General features: G+C 55.0%; 1 protein-coding gene across 1 annotated transcript in view; it reads left to right on the forward strand.

Annotated features, from left to right (window-relative positions):
- The first annotated feature begins 3,058 nt into the window (after window positions 1–3,058).
- PLCB2 (phospholipase C, beta 2) overlaps window positions 3,059–19,675 on the forward strand; it is a 20,167-nt gene continuing 3,550 nt past the window's right edge. The window contains exons 1-26 of the mRNA XM_011989347.1: window positions 3,059–3,446; window positions 6,914–6,991; window positions 7,638–7,706; window positions 8,385–8,525; window positions 8,645–8,724; window positions 8,806–8,859; window positions 8,963–9,038; window positions 11,768–11,868; window positions 12,032–12,198; window positions 12,289–12,435; window positions 12,615–12,772; window positions 13,028–13,110; window positions 13,382–13,466; window positions 14,078–14,240; window positions 14,351–14,463; window positions 14,592–14,688; window positions 15,754–15,838; window positions 15,980–16,104; window positions 16,599–16,753; window positions 17,292–17,456; window positions 18,010–18,109; window positions 18,584–18,688; window positions 18,868–18,962; window positions 19,102–19,177; window positions 19,410–19,454; window positions 19,573–19,673. Of these exons, the coding sequence (XP_011844737.1) occupies window positions 3,363–3,446; window positions 6,914–6,991; window positions 7,638–7,706; window positions 8,385–8,525; window positions 8,645–8,724; window positions 8,806–8,859; window positions 8,963–9,038; window positions 11,768–11,868; window positions 12,032–12,198; window positions 12,289–12,435; window positions 12,615–12,772; window positions 13,028–13,110; window positions 13,382–13,466; window positions 14,078–14,240; window positions 14,351–14,463; window positions 14,592–14,688; window positions 15,754–15,838; window positions 15,980–16,104; window positions 16,599–16,753; window positions 17,292–17,456; window positions 18,010–18,109; window positions 18,584–18,688; window positions 18,868–18,962; window positions 19,102–19,177; window positions 19,410–19,454; window positions 19,573–19,673 (2,748 nt within the window). The 5' untranslated portion in view covers window positions 3,059–3,362. The remainder of the gene's footprint in view (window positions 3,447–6,913; window positions 6,992–7,637; window positions 7,707–8,384; window positions 8,526–8,644; window positions 8,725–8,805; window positions 8,860–8,962; window positions 9,039–11,767; window positions 11,869–12,031; window positions 12,199–12,288; window positions 12,436–12,614; window positions 12,773–13,027; window positions 13,111–13,381; window positions 13,467–14,077; window positions 14,241–14,350; window positions 14,464–14,591; window positions 14,689–15,753; window positions 15,839–15,979; window positions 16,105–16,598; window positions 16,754–17,291; window positions 17,457–18,009; window positions 18,110–18,583; window positions 18,689–18,867; window positions 18,963–19,101; window positions 19,178–19,409; window positions 19,455–19,572; window positions 19,674–19,675) is intronic.

Below are 19,675 nucleotides of genomic sequence, written 5' to 3' on the forward strand. Positions count from 1 at the left end.
ACGCAGAGGGTGGCTGGAGCTGGGGCCACAGATGGACGTACAGCTGGGCAGCTCAGCACTCTCCTCTGTGCCTTATCAGCTGGGGGGCTGTGGTGGCATGAAGCTGGTGGGAGGCTGGCACTTGCCCAGGATTCTCGGAGCCCTTGTGCTCATCACTTCATGAGTTCAGGCTGCGTGGGGACAGCTCGCTTCAAGTCCACAGTCAGGCGCAACCCTAACTCAGTCTGCCCTGCAAAGGCGGGCCCAGCCCCTGATCCACATGAACTGCCGGAAGAAAAATCCAAAGGGAAAGTCAGTGAAGACATTTGTGGAAAGAACTGTGGAAGAAGGAATAAGAACCTACCATTTTTCCTGCCATTATTGCTAATAAGTAATAATAAAATAACAATGATAACTCATAATGATAATGATAGTATTATTGAACTCTTCATAGGCACTGTATTAAGTACCATTCATTATATTATTTAATCCTTGCAACATCCCCATGAGGCATTATTATCCCCATTTTACAGGTGAGAAGGTTGAGGCCCAGGAAAGTTAAGTATCACAAGATAAACCAGCTAGTAAGTGGCTGGGTTCCTAGAGTGAGTGTGGCTCCCTTTGCCAGACTGGGAAACAGATACCAGAAGAGCCATCCTCCCTCCAAAAGACAGCCAGCCCTTGGCCAAGATGGACAACAGGGTTCCATGCTCCTGAAACCCCTGCACACATCCTGACCTCCTGCAAAGCTAGCTCCAAAAATGCAGAAAATCCAGGCAGTCAGGAGAGCTGCTAGCTTTGCAGGACTGCTTCAAAAGTCGTGGCATCAGATAAGAAACCGATCTAGTCTGATTCTCTCATTTGGCTGGTAGCTGTGGTACCTGAAGGTCTGAGTTCAACTTCTGCCACTAAACTTCTCTGATGAGCAAACTGGGAAACCAATGCATGGGGTTCCCACATAGCACTGGCAAGTGAACAAATGAACTTGGGACATATGTGCTGGGGTCCAGGTCACAAGCATGCCCCTTGTGGGAGGGAGCACTTGATTGAATATAAGTTCTTACCACGTTCTATGGCCCAAGGCTCCCACCTGCCAATCTCTCCGGCATAGGTGTTCCCGTGGGTCACAAATGACAGACCCACCAGCAACTTCCAGGACATGCATACTTTGAGTGCACCCAGCAGGGGGCATCCTTGCCCTTCCACTGCCCGCCCTGGGGGTAAGACTGGCCCACTGCAGGGGGTGCCCTCTACCCAGCTCAGCCCAGGAGCCCAAGGCCACATTTCCCAAATGGGGCATTCATGTAACTTCCCTGATTTTCTCTACTAATATTTACATAACATTTTTCTTTGTCAACACACATTTTACAACCTAAATGTATTTTTTAAAAGAAAAAAGCCCTCTTTGATGAAGATTTTTGGCTCTCCTGACTGCCTGGATTTTCTGCATTTTTGGAGCTAGCTTTGCAGGAGGTCAGGATGTGTGCGGGAGAGTACAGGCCCCCACTGAAGCTACAACTGGGGTCCCAAGAACAGTGAAGGCAGTGTCATCACTGAGTAAAGATAGTCAAGGCTTTTTGTTCTGTGGATTTGGAGCTGGAGATGGAAAGGAAGAGTGAGGAGCCCTGAAATCCTGCAATGAGGAGAGAAGCCTGTCCCTTTCCTCCTCATGCTGAGGGGGAGGAATGGATGGGTCTCTCCAGGCCCAAAGTGGAGAGGGGGCTGATGGCTACAGGACAGATGAAAGGGAGGGACTTCGGTGCCGGGACCAGGGTAGCAGCAGGTGACAGGTGCGGGGGCTTTGGGAAGGGACAGGGATTTGCCTTGCAAAATCCATTCAAACAGACATCCAGGGAACCTGACCCCAGGGAGGGACCCAGAACAGCATGGGCTACCAGGTGGTCCCCAGAGGGGCCCCGGACTGGAGGGAGGGAGAGAGAAGAGATGACTCTGAGGGGTCGGGGAAAGGGAGGAGGAAGAGTCCTCCAAGTTGTTACCATTTCCAGGAGGCTTGGTCAGGCCCTGTTCTGGCTCCATCCCTCTGACCCTAGAATTGCTCTTCTGCAGGTTATTTCTGTGCTGGGAATTCCCTTAGCTCCAGCCTCCACTTGGCGGTTTATTGTCTTAATTCCCCAAGAAGAGTGTCCTCCCTCACCCTCCATCCTGCCCTGGGCCAGACCTCCAGCCGAGACAATTCTAGGGCCTGGGTGAGGGTCTCCACCGTTGTCGGGGATATGCAAAGCCCCATGGCGGGGAACCCAGGGCAGAAAGCCAGGCCCCAGAGGGGAAGGAAGTCATGGGTAGAGTTCCCTACCTCCCCGGTTGGGCTAAGAAGGGCGATAAAAGGAGCAGATTAGGCAAGAGGAAGTGGGCTGGGTTGAGCTGGGCTGGTGCTGAACCCCCTGGGCCTGGGGCAGAGTGTGGGTCACGCACCTGAGCAGCTGGGGCTGAGCCTTGCCAACCAGAGCAGCCATCCCTCCACCCCAGTCCCGCTGCAGGCCGGGGTGCAGAGCAGAGGCGGGCACCCGGAGGACAGCGCGGTGGAGGCAGGGGCAGGGGCTGCTCGGTGGGGGTCCGGGCCCCAGGCAGTCCCAGAGGCCCAGAGGTGGGAGTCTGGTGGGTGAGGGGGTGATTGCTTTGCCTCATGTGCACCTCATTTTCATGGAGAGGAAGCATTGAGAAAGAGGAGCCGTGTGTTCAGCCAACTTTGCTTATTCAAAACACTCCATTCCAGCTGGGTCCTGTCCCCACCTGACCCCTGCCTCTGCGGTGGTCCCAGCTTTTGGGGTCAGACCCCCATGCTCTGGCCCCTGCCCAAGGACGTCTTTTCTCCTAGTAAGCTCCCTGCGCCTTTCCTCCGTCCTGGCCTGGGCAGCAGTCTCCCCAGTCGATTTCCATGTCGTCCTTCTCCAGCCCTCCTGGGCCAAATCTGACCGGGGACCACCGCAGGGACTGAGAGGCCCTGGCTCCAAGGCGACTGGGCCTCATGACCACCTGTCCGTTGTGAGCAGCGCAGAGAAGGAAGCCCAGAGCAGGAAGTGCTGAGAGGCACAGGGTGGGGGTGGGGGCGGGGGCTTCCAGAAGAGGCGGGGGCTTCCTGCTTCTGCCTCCTTGGGCAGAAGCAGTGACCACAGGCCCCCATGGCAGGCAGGGCGAGTGGGAGGAGGGTGATTTACAAGGCAGATGGGTCTCTGGCTAGAGCTCAGCCCTGCACTCAACCAGGGCCACCCCAGGGGCTATAAGAGCACCTAGATTTCTGGAGCAGCTCAGGGACGGGTGCCACGTGAGCCCAGCTTGGCTCCCCCTCCTGGCTGGCCTCCTTCCTGCCCTTCTTCTGCCCGCCTGTGTCTGCCCAGACTCTCCAAAGAGGAACAGTTGGCACCATGTCTCTGCTCAACCCTGTGCTGCTGCCCCCCAGGGTGAAGGCCTATCTGAGCCAAGGGGAGCGCTTCATCAAATGGGATGATGTAAGTGGGGCAGGGGCCTTGGCTTCTGGGGCACTCGGTCGTGGGGGCCGGGCTGCTCGCGGGCTTTGCCGGGGCGGGAGGATTGGTTTATGTCTCCTAGGACCCAGGCGCCTGTGTGGTTTGGCCAGGCAGCTGACACCACTGCCTGGATAAACAAACCTGTGGTTAAGGGTGTATGTCCCCGGCTGCAGGGCTAAGCCTCGGTGTCTAGGTGTGAGAAGTTGGTGAGCTGCCTGGTTGGTCACTAGAGGTAGTTTATTTGGGTCTGCATCTCTTCTCCTTCAAACCCCCAAGAGAACAGGAGGAAAGTACAGCCCAGAGCAGAGGCAGGCCAGGAGGAGAGGTGAGCTCGTCCCTGCTCCCAGCACAGATGCTTTGCCCTTGCTCTGGCAGGGCGCTTAGACCCAGCTCCTTCACCCCTCCATCGGGCATCATCCCGTCCAGGGAAGCCTTGCTCTCCCCTGCGCTGCTGTGGGGGCAGCCACGAAAGGCCCCTGGACCTAAGTGAGAACTAGAGGCTTCTGCTTCCAGGGGAGGAACTGATTTGACTTCTGCTACCCCTTGCTGGACTCAGCATTGCTCCCCGATGCATGTCTGCAGGGAAGGGGAAGGCACTGCTGCACCCTGCAGCCCTCTCTCTGCTGTGTCTGTTCCTTCCTACACGGGGCTGCTCCCAGCCTCTGGTTCTCCTGGCCCCTGAAAATGTTCCCTTAGGCCAGGGATTGTCTTAGGCTGGGGAGAACAATATGGAGATCCTCCTTCAGGGAGGGGAGGCTGCTGGGCTGGCCCAGTCTGAGAGTTAGAGTGCTGGGCTGGTCCCAGGAAGGGAAATGAAGGCTGGGTGGGGTGCTAGCTTGGAGGGAGGTGGGATGAGAGGGTCTGGGTCTAGGCCCTTTGGGGCTGGGCTAGGGGATCTCACTGCTCAAGACTACGGGTTGAGGCCCTGTGGTGAGAAGCTTCCTGCTTCCCTAGGAGCGATGTGGGGTTGGTGTAGCATGGTGGTGGTGGCATGGAGGTGACATGCCCCAGGAGCCTGTGGAACGAGGGAAGTGGCTCCGAATGAAAAGCGAAGTGGCCTCTCTCAGTTCCTCTGGGCAGTGTGTGTAACTTGACTGGGCAGAGGGTCACAGGGTGGCAGTGGAGGGGCGGGTTGGCGGCTAGTGGAGACTATCCTTCTTCCTAAGCTGGCACCTGTGTACCTGGCTGTTCCCTTCCCCTCTCCAAGGTAAGGTATTGGATGTTCCCTGGATGCCTGACCTGCACAAGCAAGAATGTCCCAAGCCTAGCCACAGGGCCCATGCTGCTGTGAGACAGGGCTCTGCTTTCAGGCTGCTTTCGGCACAGTTAGTGGATGACATGGGTATGCTGTGCCATGTTGAGTAGGCAGAATACATAGGATGTAACCAAATCCCCACTTTATTTCATCCCCATGGCCTCTTTCCAGTATATTTGGTAGGAGAAGCTCTTCTCCTGGCCATGGAAAGAAACTCTGCAAGGCCACACAATATTACATTTACTCTCAGGTAACACAGTCCAGTGGTCACTTTTCATCACAAAACCCAGTCCGATGTCAGAAACTGGCTATAATGAAAACTCCAGCCTTTATTTACATTAATGTCTTCTACCCTCCTCCTTCGAGGAATGGCTTCAGGTAGGCTGCAGGCCCCATGGAAAGGGCCTTGGTGGGATTCCCTGCTGGTCCTGCTCAAGGCCCCTCTAGGCATGAGCTGTAGGGAGGGAGGTGGGAAAGGGGCAACCAAGTTCTATTTAAATAGGTGCTGTCATAAATTGGCTCATGCTTTCTGAGGCTGGCAGAAGCTTAAAGCTTATTCTTTCTCTGGAGGACATTTTTGAGGATTCTTGGGGGACCCTCCCCTTTGAATGGGGATCTCTTGCTTGAAGTCACCCCAGCATTTCCATTTTAGAGGTCACTCACAACTATGTCTTCAGCCCCTTGTTACTACCTTCAGCTTCCTGTGGCTTTAGGCCCTTTGCCCCCACTCTCCCATGGGCCCACCCCGGACCCCAGCAAATACCCACGCATCTGCTGTCCCAAGGGTGCAGGCTCGTCTGACAGGCCAGCACCCCCGCTCTGCCCCGCACAGTTAGCCCACTGTAGCCCACTAGGTCTCCTGGGCAGAAGTCCGACCTCTGTCTGTTATGCCTACAACTTCAAGGATCACAGGGGCCTGTTGTGAGGTTGGGGGCAAGGGAAGGGAGAGCATGAGGACAAATACCTAATGCATGCGGGGCTTAAAACCTAGATGACGACAGGTTGACAGGAGCAGCAAATCACCATGGCACATGTATACCTATGTAACAAACCTGCACATTCTGCACATGTATCCCAGAACTTAAAGTATAATAATAATAATAATAATAGATCACAAAAGCTCTCCAAGTAGAGATGAAACTCCTCACTAGGCTTAAGGTGGGGGATCAGACACTCCAGCTCTCCCTTGGGGAGGTAAGAGAATGGAGCTCCCAACACAGATTTCTCAAAATTGGCTTCCCCACAAAAATTTTCTCTTTCCCCTGTACTCTAACCACCCCTGATCTGAGAACATTTTTTGGATCGTTTACTTTGTAAATGCTGCATTTGGTCTGTTTTAGTGTGTGGCAACTATTGTGCCTTGCTGGAAACCTTAATTTTAATATCTTGCTATACACACATACAAAGACCATTAAACTAAAAGGTAGCCTATGTGCTCTGTGAGTGAGTGGAACAGGATTTTAGAAGGTGAGTTCATTCATTCATTCATTCACTCATTCAGCAAATACCACATTCAAGCGCCAAGCACCAAGCACCAAGCTCAAGGTCTAGCACAGGCTTGTTGTCCTGGAGTCCATGAGTCCCTGGTGATTTCCTAGGTGGGCTTCTAGGTCTGTGACCCACATCTCCCTGGTTACTATAGCACATTTCAGGAAGGGTTTTTGGAAGCTGGGGGGCTCGGGTTGTCCTTGAAGTTATTTCAAGCAGAGGAGATTTGGGCACTTAGGTCTGGAGGTGGGAAGGCTTGGTGTCTTTATGGGACAGTTGAATGGATGGGGTAGGAGGTGTTCATGGAGGGAAGAAGGGGCATATGGAAAGTTAGGTGGCATCTGGATTGTGCAGGACCTTAGATGCCGGTGCAGGAGTTTGGGCTCTTGGCTCTCGCTGTGTCAGTCTCTCCTGGGTGGCAGTAGGGAGTCTCCCTCTATGAGGTGAGGTAGGTGCCAAGATCCTTAGGTTCTAGAGGGAGAAAGTCTATTTGGGCTTTAGAAGGGAAAACTCTTCTCTTCCAGAAATGGCATCCCCAAATCCTCTGTCCCTCCCGGTGCTTAGCTCTAGACAACTAAAGAAAATGCCTTCAGATTTCTGGGATGGGCACCTCCTGGGAAGATGATGAGCTCTGAAACCCCTGGCCTGGACCAGGGAGGCTTGGCCCGAGGTCTCGGAACAGAGTGCTGGCTCCTTCTCTCTGCAGGAAACTACAATTGCCTCTCCAGTTATCCTCCGTGTGGATCCTAAGGGCTACTACTTATACTGGACATATCAAAGCAAGGTGAGAAAACCCTTGTGTGCCATGGCCCTGGACTCCCGCTTATCCACTGAGGTCAGGCAGCCTCCTGGCCGCACTGAGGTGGAGGCATGGATGATGGGGAGTACAGAATGGCCTGGAAGGATGGCTCCAGGGGCTCCCCTGTGGGTAGGGGCTGTTTGCTCTGGAAAGGAGGATGCAGTCACTCCAACCTGTGGCTACCCAAATGTTCCATCCTTAGCATCCCTTGGGGAGAGAGAGAGAGACAGGCAAAAGCACTGCTGCTGAAGGCCGATGCTCTGCCTGTGGCTGTGGGTTGACTTGGGGCTCTGGGAGATGAGAGATAGGCCCCAGCTGTTGGGCAGGAGGACGGGAAGGGGAAGCCGAAGAGGGTCCAGGATGGTGGAGGAGACACTGCAGGCTTCAGCTCCCTGCCAGGGAGGAATGGACAGAGGGGAAGGGAGGAGGATCTGCATGAATAGAGAGAACCTGAGCCATAGGAAGGGAAGGTGGGGTCCAGGTGGACCTGGGCAGCCCTGGCATCTAGAGAGAGGTGTTGGCCAAGATTTGAAGGGCGTGGAAACTCCCTTCTCCCTGTTGCTCATTCTTGACCTGGACTTTTTGTCCCACATCCTTTCTTTGCTCCCACCGGGATCCCCCCTACCCCCAGGAGATGGAGTTTCTGGATATCACCAGCATCCGGGACACTCGCTTTGGGAAGTTTGCCAAGATGCCCAAGGTAGGTGTGTCCAGTAGCAGCCCGGGTTCAAGAACAGCTACTAGCTCCATGGGGCAAGGGCAGGGGGTCCCTGTGGGGGTGGGAAGCCTGACTTCTGGAGCACGGGGAATGGTTCCTGGGCTGGGCAGCAAGGACCGTGGCTGGAAGCCAAGGAAGGGGAACGGCTGCTCCTGGGCTCGCCTGGGCTCTGAGCTTCAGAACTGGGCACAGTGAGCTGAGATGGCAGGGATCTGGGAGGAGGGGTCAGCTCCTGCCCCTAAAGCACCCCAGCTTGTCTGGGAGGGGTGGCTTACACCCCCACCCCTGGACTAGTTTGCCTATATTTGTCTAATGCTGGTAGGAAAATTGGAGGAAGGGATTGGTGGGAAGCAGATTTTCTGAGACTGGGAGCTAAGAATCCATCTTCAAACAAAAGTGGCAACCAACACACACAGGACTCCCAGGCCTGCCCCCCCGCCCGCCTGCCACCTTGGCTAACCTTTTCCTCAGGGCCTCTCCTTCCCATCCCAGCCGCTGGAGTCAGGGACAGGAAGATGCTAAGGCCTGTGGTTCCTGGGATGGGGATGGGATTCTGCCCAGTGGGCCATAGCCCAGGTGGCTGAGGGGAGGGCCAGAGAGAGCCACACTGGGCAGGGAGGGAGCATACCTCCATCCTAACCATGCCACCACGTGCTGCAGAGCCAGAAGCTCCGGGACGTCTTCAACATGGACTTTCCTGACAACAGCTTCCTGCTGAAGACGCTCACCGTGGTGTCTGGCCCGGACATGGTGGACCTCACCTTCCACAACTTCGTCTCCTACAAGGAGAATGTGGGCAAGGTGTGCCAGGGAACACCGGGCCTGGGTCTGGGCCCCTGGGATAGCCTGGACTTCCTGAGAGACACAGGCCTGGGCGGGGGTGCTCAGGAGCCTGACTGCTGCTCTCTGTGGTCCTGCAGGTCTGGGCTGAGGACATACTGGCCCTAGTCAAGCATCCGCTGACGGCCAACGCCTCCCGCAGCACCTTCCTGGACAAGATGTAAGCGCCCCCTGCCTGGCCTGAGCCCTGGTGCTAAGTGTGCCAGCCCTGGGCCTTGACGGGCTGCTTTCTGCCCCCCAGCCTCGTGAAGCTCAAGATGCAGCTCAACTCTGAAGGGAAGATTCCAGTGAAGAAGTGAGACCCCCAACCCCTCCCCAGGCTTCCAGGGGCTCCCCAAAGCCTTTCTTTTCTAGTCCTGACTCCTCTCCCTACCTGGTGCCTTTCTCTGCCCCTTTAGCTTTTTCCAGATGTTTCCTGCTGACCGCAAGCGTGTGGAAGCTGCTCTCAGTGCCTGCCACCTCCCTAAAGGCAAGGTGAGTGGATTCGCACCCCCCATCCCCCAGTATCCTTGTCCCCACCAGAAAGCAACTTGGCCAGGAATGGTGGGTCGGGCAGCAGAGATGACATCACGGCCCCAGCCAAGAACCTGGAGAACCAATCAACCCTGGAGCTGCTGGTTACTGACACTAGGCACGGGGGTGGAGCCAGGGCCAGGGGGTGAGACACTGGGCTCCAAGCAGGTTTGTCTGTATCCCCTACCCTGGGTGGTGGGGGCGCTGGGACCGTGGTTGGCGGACTGTGTTCAGGGCAGGCAGCAGAAACGGCGTGCATTCCCAGTCTAGTGTTGGGAATGGGAGCTGAGAGTGAATATTTTCAGCCTGGAGGAGCGAGATAAGGTCTGCGGTGGCAGGCGGCAGCCTGCAGGGATCTGGGAGTCTGCAGGGTATCGGGGGAGAGGAACTGAACCAAAGGCGGAAGCTGCCAAGATGCAGACTTCTGCTCTGTACAGAAAAGCATTTTTTTCTTGTCTTTTTAGTTAAGTAATTAAATTTTAATTACAAGTTGTAAGCAGGGTCACCCCATGAGGCACCTTATGTGAATTACAAAAAGGAGCCCTCTGGGCTGATACGGCCCTGAGCCAGGGTTCAAGCTTGGCCAGAGGAAAGGACCTCAGCCCCTGTCCCTGCTTGGCCAGTCCTCTTGTGTGGGTCCCAACCTGTGCCCCATGGAGCATTTTCTCCTGGTAAGAATTTGGAACATTATAAATAAACAAAACTAAGACCCCCATTGATCACCTGCCCACGTGAATCCCAGGACGAGCCTTCACCCCACAGCCACAGCTCTGCGGAGTTGGTGACTCCTTGATGCAGTCACAGGGATCCAAATGTGTCATTGGGGAGAGGTAGGAACGGGCTCCTGCGGCTCCCGTACAGCCAGCGCCACTTACCCGTGGTCAGCACACATCCACCTTCCCTCTCTCCTGCCACCTGAGCTCCTCCCTTGGCTAAGTCCTCCTTATCTATCTGCTTTCCTTGTGTTTCAGTAGAGGATACTGACCTAACTTTGCTTGGAGCTGAAGCTCCAGAGGCAGGGATGGGTCTGGGGAGATATAGTTAGACTCTCCTGCTCAGACCCTCTGCTCCAAACTAAGACTGATGTTGGCCTTCCAGTGTGATTCTGAAAGACATTTAATGTTTTTTTGTCGGGAAGGGAAGGAATGCAAAGGTGCAGAATCCATGAATACCACAAATGTACTATTTGTTTCTATTTCTATAGATTTGCCTATTCTGGTGGTAAAGTAAATGAAATCATAAATATGTGCTCTTCAATGTCATAATTCATTTGTCATAATGTTTTCAAGATTTGTCCATGTAGTAGCATGCATGAGTACTTCATTCCTTTTTATGGCCTAATAATATTCCATTGTATGGATATACCACATTTTGTTCATCTGTTTATCAGTTGGTAGATGTTTGAGTTTTTCATACTTTTTGGTTATGAATATTTGTGTACATGATTTTGTGTGAACATGTTTTCAACTCTCTCAGGTATATACTCAGTGAGGGAATTGTTGGGTCATGTGGTCACTCTATATTTAACATTTTGAGAAACCGCCCAACTGTTTTCTAAAGTGAGAGCATTGTGTGGGGATTTATTTTTATTTATTTATTTATTTATTTTTGAGACAGAGTCTCACTTTGTTACCAAGGGTGGAGTGCAGTGGTGCGATCTTGGCTCACTGCAACCTTTGTCTCCCAGGTTCAAGCGATTCTCCTGCCTCAGCCTCCTAAGTAGCTGGGATTACAAGCATGTGCCACCATGATGGGCTAATTTTTGTATTTTTAGTAGAGATGGGGTTTCACCATGTTGGCCAGCCTGGTCTTGAACTCCTGACCTCAGGTGATCCACCCTCCTTGGCCTCCCAAAGTGCTGTGTGGGGTTTTAGTTTTGTCACATCCCACTAACACTTGTGGTTATCTTTTACTTCAGCCATCCTAGTGGGAGTGGTATCTCATTGTGGTTTTGATTTGCATTTCTCTAACAACAAATGATATTGAGCACCTTTTCGTGTGTTGATTGGTCACTTATATATCTTCTTTGGAGAAATACCTGTTCAAATTCAATGTTCATCTTTCAATTGGGTTGTCTTTTCGTTGACTTATCTCTTATCCGATACCTGCTTTGCAAATATTTTATCCCATTCTGTGGGTTACCTTTTCACTTTCTTGATGGTGGCCTTTGAAGCACAAAAGTTTTTAATTTTGATGAAGTTTAATTTATCTTTCTTTGTCCCCGTGCTTTTGGTGTCTCCAAATATTATTGTTGAATTGTCCTCCTTTCAATTCTATCAGTTTTTGTTTCTTATATTATGGGGCTCTGTCGTTAGGTGCATATATGTTTGTATGCAAATTGCTTCTTTTTGAATATTTGTCCTCCACTTAAAAAAGACAGCCTACGACCCTGGCAAGCAGCACCATTTCTTCTGACCTCTTTTCTACCTCATTCTGGTCATTCTTAGTTCTGATCCTGCCCCAGCTGATAGAATAGCCACTGTACAAAATCAGGGTCAGAGCAAACCAGCTAAGCATGCTCTCTGCTCAGCAACCAGGGCCTTGAGAAGTGGGTGCTTGGGTGTCCTTGAAGTTCTGTCTGCCTTGAGCCTACCTTCTGACCAGGTCCCCTTGACCAGGACTAGGCCAAGTTTGTGGTTCTTAGCTCTGAGAAGGTGAGGGCAGGGGCAATAAGGTGACTATGCCCCTAGAATGACGCCATCAATCCTGAGGACTTCCCAGAACCTGTCTACAAGAGTTTCCTCATGAGCCTCTGTCCTCGGCCAGAAATAGATGAGATCTTCACTTCTTAGTGAGTTTCTTGGATTGTGCTTTTCATGGGAAAAGGGTGGTGGCCAACGATCCCCTCCTCCCACCTGCCATGCTGGGAATCAGGAGGCTTCACTGGACAAGGGGGTTGTCTAAGCCTCTAGGCCCAAGGGATATGGACCTGCGCTCTTCTCTCTGGCCTGCAGCCATGCTAAGGCCAAACCCTACATGACGAAGGAGCACCTGACCAAATTCATCAACCAGAAACAGCGGGACTCCCGGCTTAACTCCCTGCTGTTCCCGCCAGCACGGCCTGACCAGGTGCAGGGCCTCATCGACAAGTATGAGCCCAGTGGCATCAATGTGCAGAGGGGTGAGAACTAAGGGAACCCCTTGTCCCCTGTGGTCCTGTCCTGCCTTGGCAGCGGGGCTGCAGCCCTGACAGCTATCTCCTGTCCCCCAGGCCAGTTGTCACCTGAGGGCATGGTCTGGTTTCTCTGTGGGCCAGAGAACAGTGTGCTGGCCCAGGACAAGCTGCTGCTCCACCACGACATGACACAGCCACTCAATCATTACTTCATCAACTCGTCCCACAACACCTACCTGACAGGTGGGCCCTGATAACCTCAGTGCCAACCTCTGCTTTCACAGGGGTTCCCTGCATCCTCCACGGGGGTTGCCCACATGCTGCTGGCCCTGAGAATAAATCAGACCATGATGGAGTGGGGTGGGGGAGAGCTGGGCTGCCTTTGGGTGATGCCCTCACCTCTTCCCCATCCTCTGGCTCAGCCGGCCAGTTCTCAGGCCTCTCCTCGGCTGAGATGTACCGCCAGGTGCTGCTGTCCGGCTGCCGTTGCGTGGAGCTAGATTGCTGGAAGGGGAAACCCCCTGACGAAGAGCCCATTATCACCCACGGCTTCACCATGACCACAGACATCTTCTTCAAAGTGAGACCCAGGGCACAGAGGTGGTAGTGACAGGAAGGGCTCTGGGCCAGAAGCTTTGAGGGGTTGGAGGGCTGAAGCTAGAGAGGAGGAATGGCTGGAAGGCCTCAGACCAGTGGGGACCAGAGGGGATTGGGGGCCAATGGCGGCCATCCAGTTATATGTGTGTATTGAAACTAGGCAGGAGGGAAAAGTGCCATCATGGGACAGGCAGTCAGAATGCTGACCTTCTGTTCATGGAGTCTCCTTCTCCTCCAGGAAGCAATTGAGGCTATTGCAGAAAGCGCCTTTAAGACCTCCCCGTATCCTATCATCCTGTCGTTTGAGAACCATGTGGACTCGTGCGTATCCAGGCTCATTTAGCCACATTCTCACCCAGTCCCCAGTCTCTTGCCTGCAACTGTCCTCCCCGCAACTGCCCCAGCCTCTAGCTGTTGCCTGCAGTTTCTCCCATGTCTCAATATTATCTCCCTAAGGCCCCATGTTCTCCTGCTCAAGTCCCTCCCTCCCTGACCTCCTGGCCCCTGATCTGGGTCATCAAGGGCACAAAAGGATGCATAATAGGGTTGGTGCTGAGTGACTGAACCCCACCCCCACTTTTGCTCCCTGCAGACCCCGCCAGCAGGCTAAGATGGCTGAGTATTGCCGGACGATCTTTGGGGATATGCTGCTCACAGAGCCCCTGGAAAATTTCCCAGTGAGTGGGCTTTGCTGTGGGACATTTGGGCCTTGGGCCTGGGAACCTGGGGCAGGGTGAGGACCAGGTTAGGGAGGGAGACACTCCCAAGGATGCTAGGGTTCACTTGGTTAGATGTGAGTCTGGGATCCTGTCACCTACCACGTGTCAGGCTCTGTGCTGGGCTTCGGGGTATGCTAGTGACAAAGACACAGTCCCTGCCTTCAGGTGTATTACCCTCTGGTGAGGAGACAGACAAGTAACCAGGCCATTACAACTCAGTGGTTGTTATGGGAGCACCTGGGGAGTTCTGATCTTGTCTTGGGGGATCCGGAAAGGCTTCCTGGAGGAAGTGATGGACAGGGCTCCTAGAGTAGCCTGTTAGATCCTCCTGGTGCAGATGGCCTTGGGCCAGGGTCCTATACTCAGGGAGAGCTACAACAAGTGCCAGATGAGCCGCATTTACTCCAAGGGATAAGCTGGATTTATCTCGGTGAGAATGGGATGAGGAGCAGTAGTGAGAGGTGGATCAAGAGGAGTGGTGGACACCAAGGGAGCATGCTTGGCATTAAGGAGCTCAGGCTATGCCATGAAGGTGAGAAGATGGTGCTGACCTGCTCTCCACTCCATAGCTGAAACCAGGTGTCCCCCTGCCCAGCCCTGAGGATCTCAGGGGCAAGATCCTCATCAAGAACAAGAAGAACCAGTTTTCCAGCCCCACCTCCTCCAGTAAGGATCCTGGGGGGGAGGCTGAGGGCAGCAGCCCACGCAGTGCCCCTGCAGGTGAGGGCACAGGTGAGTCGGGGAGGACTCTGGTGGGGGTATTAGGAGAAGCTGGAACAGGAGAGGGGCTGGACCTGGAGGAGCCATGCAGGAGCCAGTGCCGACAGAGCTGTCTGTGGCAGTGTGGGCTGGCGAGGAAGGGACTGAGCTGGAGGACGAGGAGGTGGAAGAGGAAGAGGAGGAGGAGTCAGGAAACCTGGACGAAGAAGAGATTAAGAAGATGCAGTCGGATGAGGTGTGTGGGGGTAGCCCTGGGCCCCCCTGTGTCATCCTTCACTGCTGAGCCCCTGGGTAGGGGCCTTGGGCCACATTCCTGGGCTCTACACCGTCCTTCTCTTCTTTGCCCTCCCCTCTCCTCCTTAGGGCACAGCGGGCCTGGAAGTGACGGCTTATGAGGAGATGTCCAGCCTAGTCAATTACATTCAGCCCACCAAGTTCATCTCCTTTGAGTTCTCTGCTCGTAAGTTAGCATGAGTGGTGTTGGCGGGTGGTCAGGCTAGCCTCAGGAGGAGCCTGTTCCGAGACCAAGCAGCTTGACGGGTGGGCAAGAGGAAGGGGGATCTCCCCCTTCCTTGGACTTGGGGCCCTGCCTATAAATACCCAGCCAGGGAGTCAGGCAAAGGGCTTGCTTAAGTGGCAGTGGCTCCCAGTTTCTCTAGTGAGGAACTTGGCACCAAACAGAATGCTCTGGAGTGTGTCGGTGACAGGCTGGGCGTTATGACAGGCCACCTTGGCTGGGATGGCCTGGGGCTCCTGCAGCTGCCTGCAGGCTCTGTGATTCCCAGGGCTGAACTGTGCTGTGGGCTGGCCCAAGTCCAGAAGCCCTGGCCCTGGGACATGAGACTTCCTGAGAGGGAGTGGAGGCGGAGAAAGTCACCAGAGCATACTGCGCAGTCACACTCTTCCCCTTTTGTGCACACCCCGGCTGTTTACCTTTATCTTCTCTGGACACAAGCACAGTACGTTCCTCTCACTCTGTGCATGTCGCGCACACGAGCACCTCTTTCTGTCTCCTCCTGTGCACAGCTGGACTTCTGTGGCACCGACTTCTCATCACTGAACCCACAGCCTGCATCTCCACCTGGGCACACTCATGACATGTACTACACTTAATGTGCCCCTCTCCCCAGACGCGTTCAGCCATAGCTTACACACCTCACTCCCTGTGCACATCAAAGCACGTGTTCACATTTCATGTGTGCACAGCATGTTACTGACCCCCTAGGCTCAGCCTGGCATGTTCCCCATGCCCTCTGTGTCCATCTATGGCATGTGGGCCTCACTCTCCACATCCACGGCACACACCCCACCCCTGTGCCTACACACTGAGAACACCTCTCACCCCAGCAGGCACTGTGATCCATACCCTTCTCCCAGAGGTTGGTCCCTAAGCCTCAGGCCTCAGTGGAAATGCTGGGTTGGAGGCATCTCCATAGGCCAGAGGGAGCTGCCCCAAAGGCGAGGCCAAGACTGAGGGAGGGGACAGCCTGATAAGACTCCTCCCCTCCCTTTCTCCCCTATATAGAAAAGAACCGAAGTTATGTCATCTCGTCCTTCACAGAACTCAAGGCATATGACCTGCTCTCCAAGGCCTCGGTGCAGTTTGTGGAGTATCCTTGAGGCTTCCGTGGCCAGGGTCCCTGGCTGGGGTGGGGAGCTAGAGGAGGGCCTGGGGACAGGGCCCCCACGGTAAGCTGTTAGGTCCTCCTGGTGCAGACGGCCTTGGGCTAGGGTCCTATACTCTGGGACAGCTACAACAAGCGCCAGATGAGCCGCATTTACCCCAAGGGAACCCGCATGGACTCCTCCAACTACATGCCCCAGATGTTCTGGAATGCTGGATGCCAGATGGTTGCCCTCAACTTCCAGACGATGGGTGAGGGCATTCCCAGGCCCCTAAGAATCCTTCCCTGGTCCCTGTGCCCCCTACCTTTATATCCCTGAGGAGTCTTTGGAACAGCCTGGGGAGTCCTGCTGTTTGTGTAGACTCTGGGAACATGCCCGGGTATGTGAGAATTTGGGGGTAGAAATGCACTAGCCTGTGTGCCTGCGCATACGTGACGGATGTGAAGATGCCAGGCTGGCCGCTCCACCCAGGTGTGTCTGTGGGCCACCTGCCCCAGCTGCCCCAGCTCCCACAACAGGCGCTCGGCCTGGCTGTGGCTTTGCTCCTTGCTGCCTCGAGGCTATGGACCCTGCCTAAGAGAGGAGACACCCCAAGGAACCAGACTGGGATAGGAGAAGCCCTCATCCTCATGGTCCACCCAACCTCCCCATTCACCAGACAGCAAATGCTGGGAATGGAGGAAATGGAGACTGGGCACAGCCACAGAGCTGGGCCTTCCTCACTGAGTGTCCTTGTCCCTCCAGACTTGCCCATGCAGCAGAACATGGCAGTGTTTGAGTTCAATGGGCAGAGCGGCTACCTCCTCAAGCACGAGTTCATGCGCCGGCCGGACAAGCAGTTCAACCCCTTCTCAGTGGACCGCATCGACGTGGTGGTGGCCACCACCCTTTCTATCACGGCAAGGCCCTGGGACAGACAAGTGGCCGGGAGGCTGAGGTCCTGAGTAGAAGGGCACAGGAGCCCACCCCTCACTCAACTCCCAACCCCCTCCCCTGATATCCTGGAAACTTCAGCCCCAGCCAGTTCCTGCAGTAGCAAGTTGCCTTGGAAACTGCCTCCTCCTCAGCACTGGAGGCTGCCACTTGGTCCCCATGGAAACCAACGGGAAGGGCTGAGGCTGGGGTGGGGGAGGGGAGGAAGAGTGGGCAGAGTGGGGCAGCCAGAGGCCCAGGTCCTGGGGGAAGGCGTTGTTCCCTCTTTGACTGGGGAGGGAGGTGGGAGGCCCGCCTCTTCCCTTCATGCTAGAAGCACCCTGGTCCTCAGAGCTTAGCTGTAACCCGTGGGCTACACAGCCTCTACTCGTGGCCAGAGCCGAATGAGCTTCTTCATAACACCCAAGAACGAACGCTTCAGCTCTAGAGAGCCGGGGCCCCAGATGCTTGGGGAAGGGCCTGGGTGGGGATTTGATGCTGGTGTCCCTGGGCCTCCGCCCCCAGGTGATCTCTGGGCAGTTCCTGTCAGAACGCAGCGTGCGCACCTATGTGGAAGTGGAGCTGTTTGGCCTTCCTGGGGACCCCAAGAGGCGCTACCGAACTAAGCTGTCACCCAGTACCAATTCCATCAATCCTGTCTGGAAGGAGGAGCCCTTTGTCTTTGAGAAGGTGGGGGCCAGGGCATGGCAGGGCAGAGTCTGTCTATTCTCGGCCTCTACTTACAGACAAAAGGAAGTAAACAAGGCAGCTCCTTGACCTTCTTCCTCCTCCTCTTTCCACCCCTCACCCTGGTGCAAAACCCAAGTTTACAGAAGTTTCCTTGGTAGGCAGAGTGTGTGTGTGTGTGTGTGTGTGTGTGTGTGTGTGTGTGTGTGTGTGTGTGAGGATTAGAGGCAGAAATGTGAACTCAGGGTTGAGGGTCCCATGGGGCTCTTTTGCCCCACTGGATACCCACTAGCAAAGCTGCCAAGTGCTGTCTGCACCGGGTCCCCTCAGCCCTGGGCTGCACATCTCGCCCTCCTCCCCTGTGTGGAACCAGCCACGGCATGAGCTGTGGGGATGTCTTTGTATATGGCCTAGAATGTGCTGTCGGTCTGTCCCCACCAAACCTGGTGACACTCACCATGTTCTCACAGTGATGCTGATACTTCTGGAGCCAGGGAGCAGGGCAGCTTGGCTCCCTTTTCCCCTCCCAGCCTGTCATGTCTCCAACTCTCCCCAGATCTTGATGCCTGAGCTGGCCTCTCTCAGGGTGGCTGTGATGGAGGAAGGCAACAAGTTTCTTGGACACCGCATCATCCCCATCAATGCCCTAAATTCTGGTAAGGAGCGGGGTCCTTCTTCACTGTTCCAAGATCAGCAGCAGGAGCCTGTGCACAGGGTGGGGCAGCTTCTGGGAGGGCGCCTGGAGTGAGGCCTTACCTAAGCCCTCACATTTCAAGGAGTAGGGCAGGAACAGTACCTCTCCAGGAACCTGACAGAGGTGGGAACTCTGCCCACCTAACAGAATTGCTGTAATTTTCTGAAACGGCTGGGGCAGTTTCTCAAGTAGCTGACACTTATGGGCATTTAAAATGTGCTAAGGGCTTATAATACATTCTCACAATAACCACATGAGTAGACACTCATCCCCTCTTCACAGATGAGGAAAGTCTCAGAGAGTTAAAGTAACTGGCTGAAGTCACACAGCCAGGATGGTGCAGTGCCAGACTTAGACCCTTGGGTCCTGGGCTGTGTGTGCACAGCACTGGCAGGAATGGGCTCTGGCTCACTGCCAACCCCGTCCTGTCTGACAGGGTACCACCACCTGTGCCTACACAGTGAGAGCAACATGCCCCTCACCATGCCTGCGCTCTTCGTCTTCCTGGAGATGAAGGACTACGTACCTGGTGCCTGGGCAGGTAGGAGCCCATGGCATGCCAGGAGCCCCAGGGTGTCTGTTCCCCCTTCCTTCCCATCCAGCCAGCCTCCAGAGTGGGGTGAGATCCAGATGGGGCATCCTGGAGTGGGTGAGGACAGGGGAGGCTTCCAGGCACATCTCCATATACACCATGTTGTAATGTCCTGTGCACCCACCCAGATCTCACTGTGGCCCTCGCCAACCCCATCAAGTTCTTCAATGCCCATGACAAGAGGTCTGTGAAGCTCAAGGAGGTCATAGGAGGGCTGCCTGAGGTCTGTGTTGCCTGCACTGCTGCCAGGGGCTCACCAGAGCTCGGCCCTATTTGTGGGAGAGGATGGGGGGAGGGCCGAGTGCCAGGCTCGGGGAGAGAGGGCTGTCAAGCCCCCTTCCTAACCTGCTCTCCCTACACAGAAGCCCTTCCCACTGGCGAGTCCAGTTGCCAGCCAGGTCAATGGTGCGTTGGCCCCAAGGAGCAATGGGTCACCAGGTATGAGCTTCGTTCTGCACACCTATTGGAGGCACCTCCACCTCTGCACCCACAGACACTTCCCTTTAAAAAATTTCACCTGGGGAAGGAAGGGCTGTGTCTGAAACCTTAGTGCCAGGAAAGTGCGGGGCAGGGGGCACATACTGCGACTCCCAAGGGGCGGGGTGGGGGAGGCGAATGGAGCCAAGGGGCCCCCCGGAGCACCTGCCAGCCCAGCCCATGGCTCTTGCAGCAGCCAGGGCCTGGGCCAGGGAAGAGGCTATGAAAGAAGTTGCGGGTAAGGCCTGCTGAGCCCAGTGATCTCGGGGATGAGCCTGGGGCAGGTCCGGGGCTCCTTGGGGGTTGGACGGGCAGGGCGGCCTGGCTGGTGGTGTGCCTCATCCGGGCCTCTGCAGAGCCACGGACCGCCAGCCTGGAGGAGCTCCGGGAGCTAAAGGGCGTCGTGAAGCTGCAGCGGCGGCACGAGAAGGAGCTGCGGGAGTTGGAGCGGCGCGGAGC

This window comes from Mandrillus leucophaeus, unplaced genomic scaffold (genome assembly GCF_000951045.1).
Source record: "Mandrillus leucophaeus isolate KB7577 unplaced genomic scaffold, Mleu.le_1.0 Scaffold35, whole genome shotgun sequence".
Classification (NCBI taxonomy): domain Eukaryota; kingdom Metazoa; phylum Chordata; class Mammalia; order Primates; family Cercopithecidae; genus Mandrillus; species Mandrillus leucophaeus.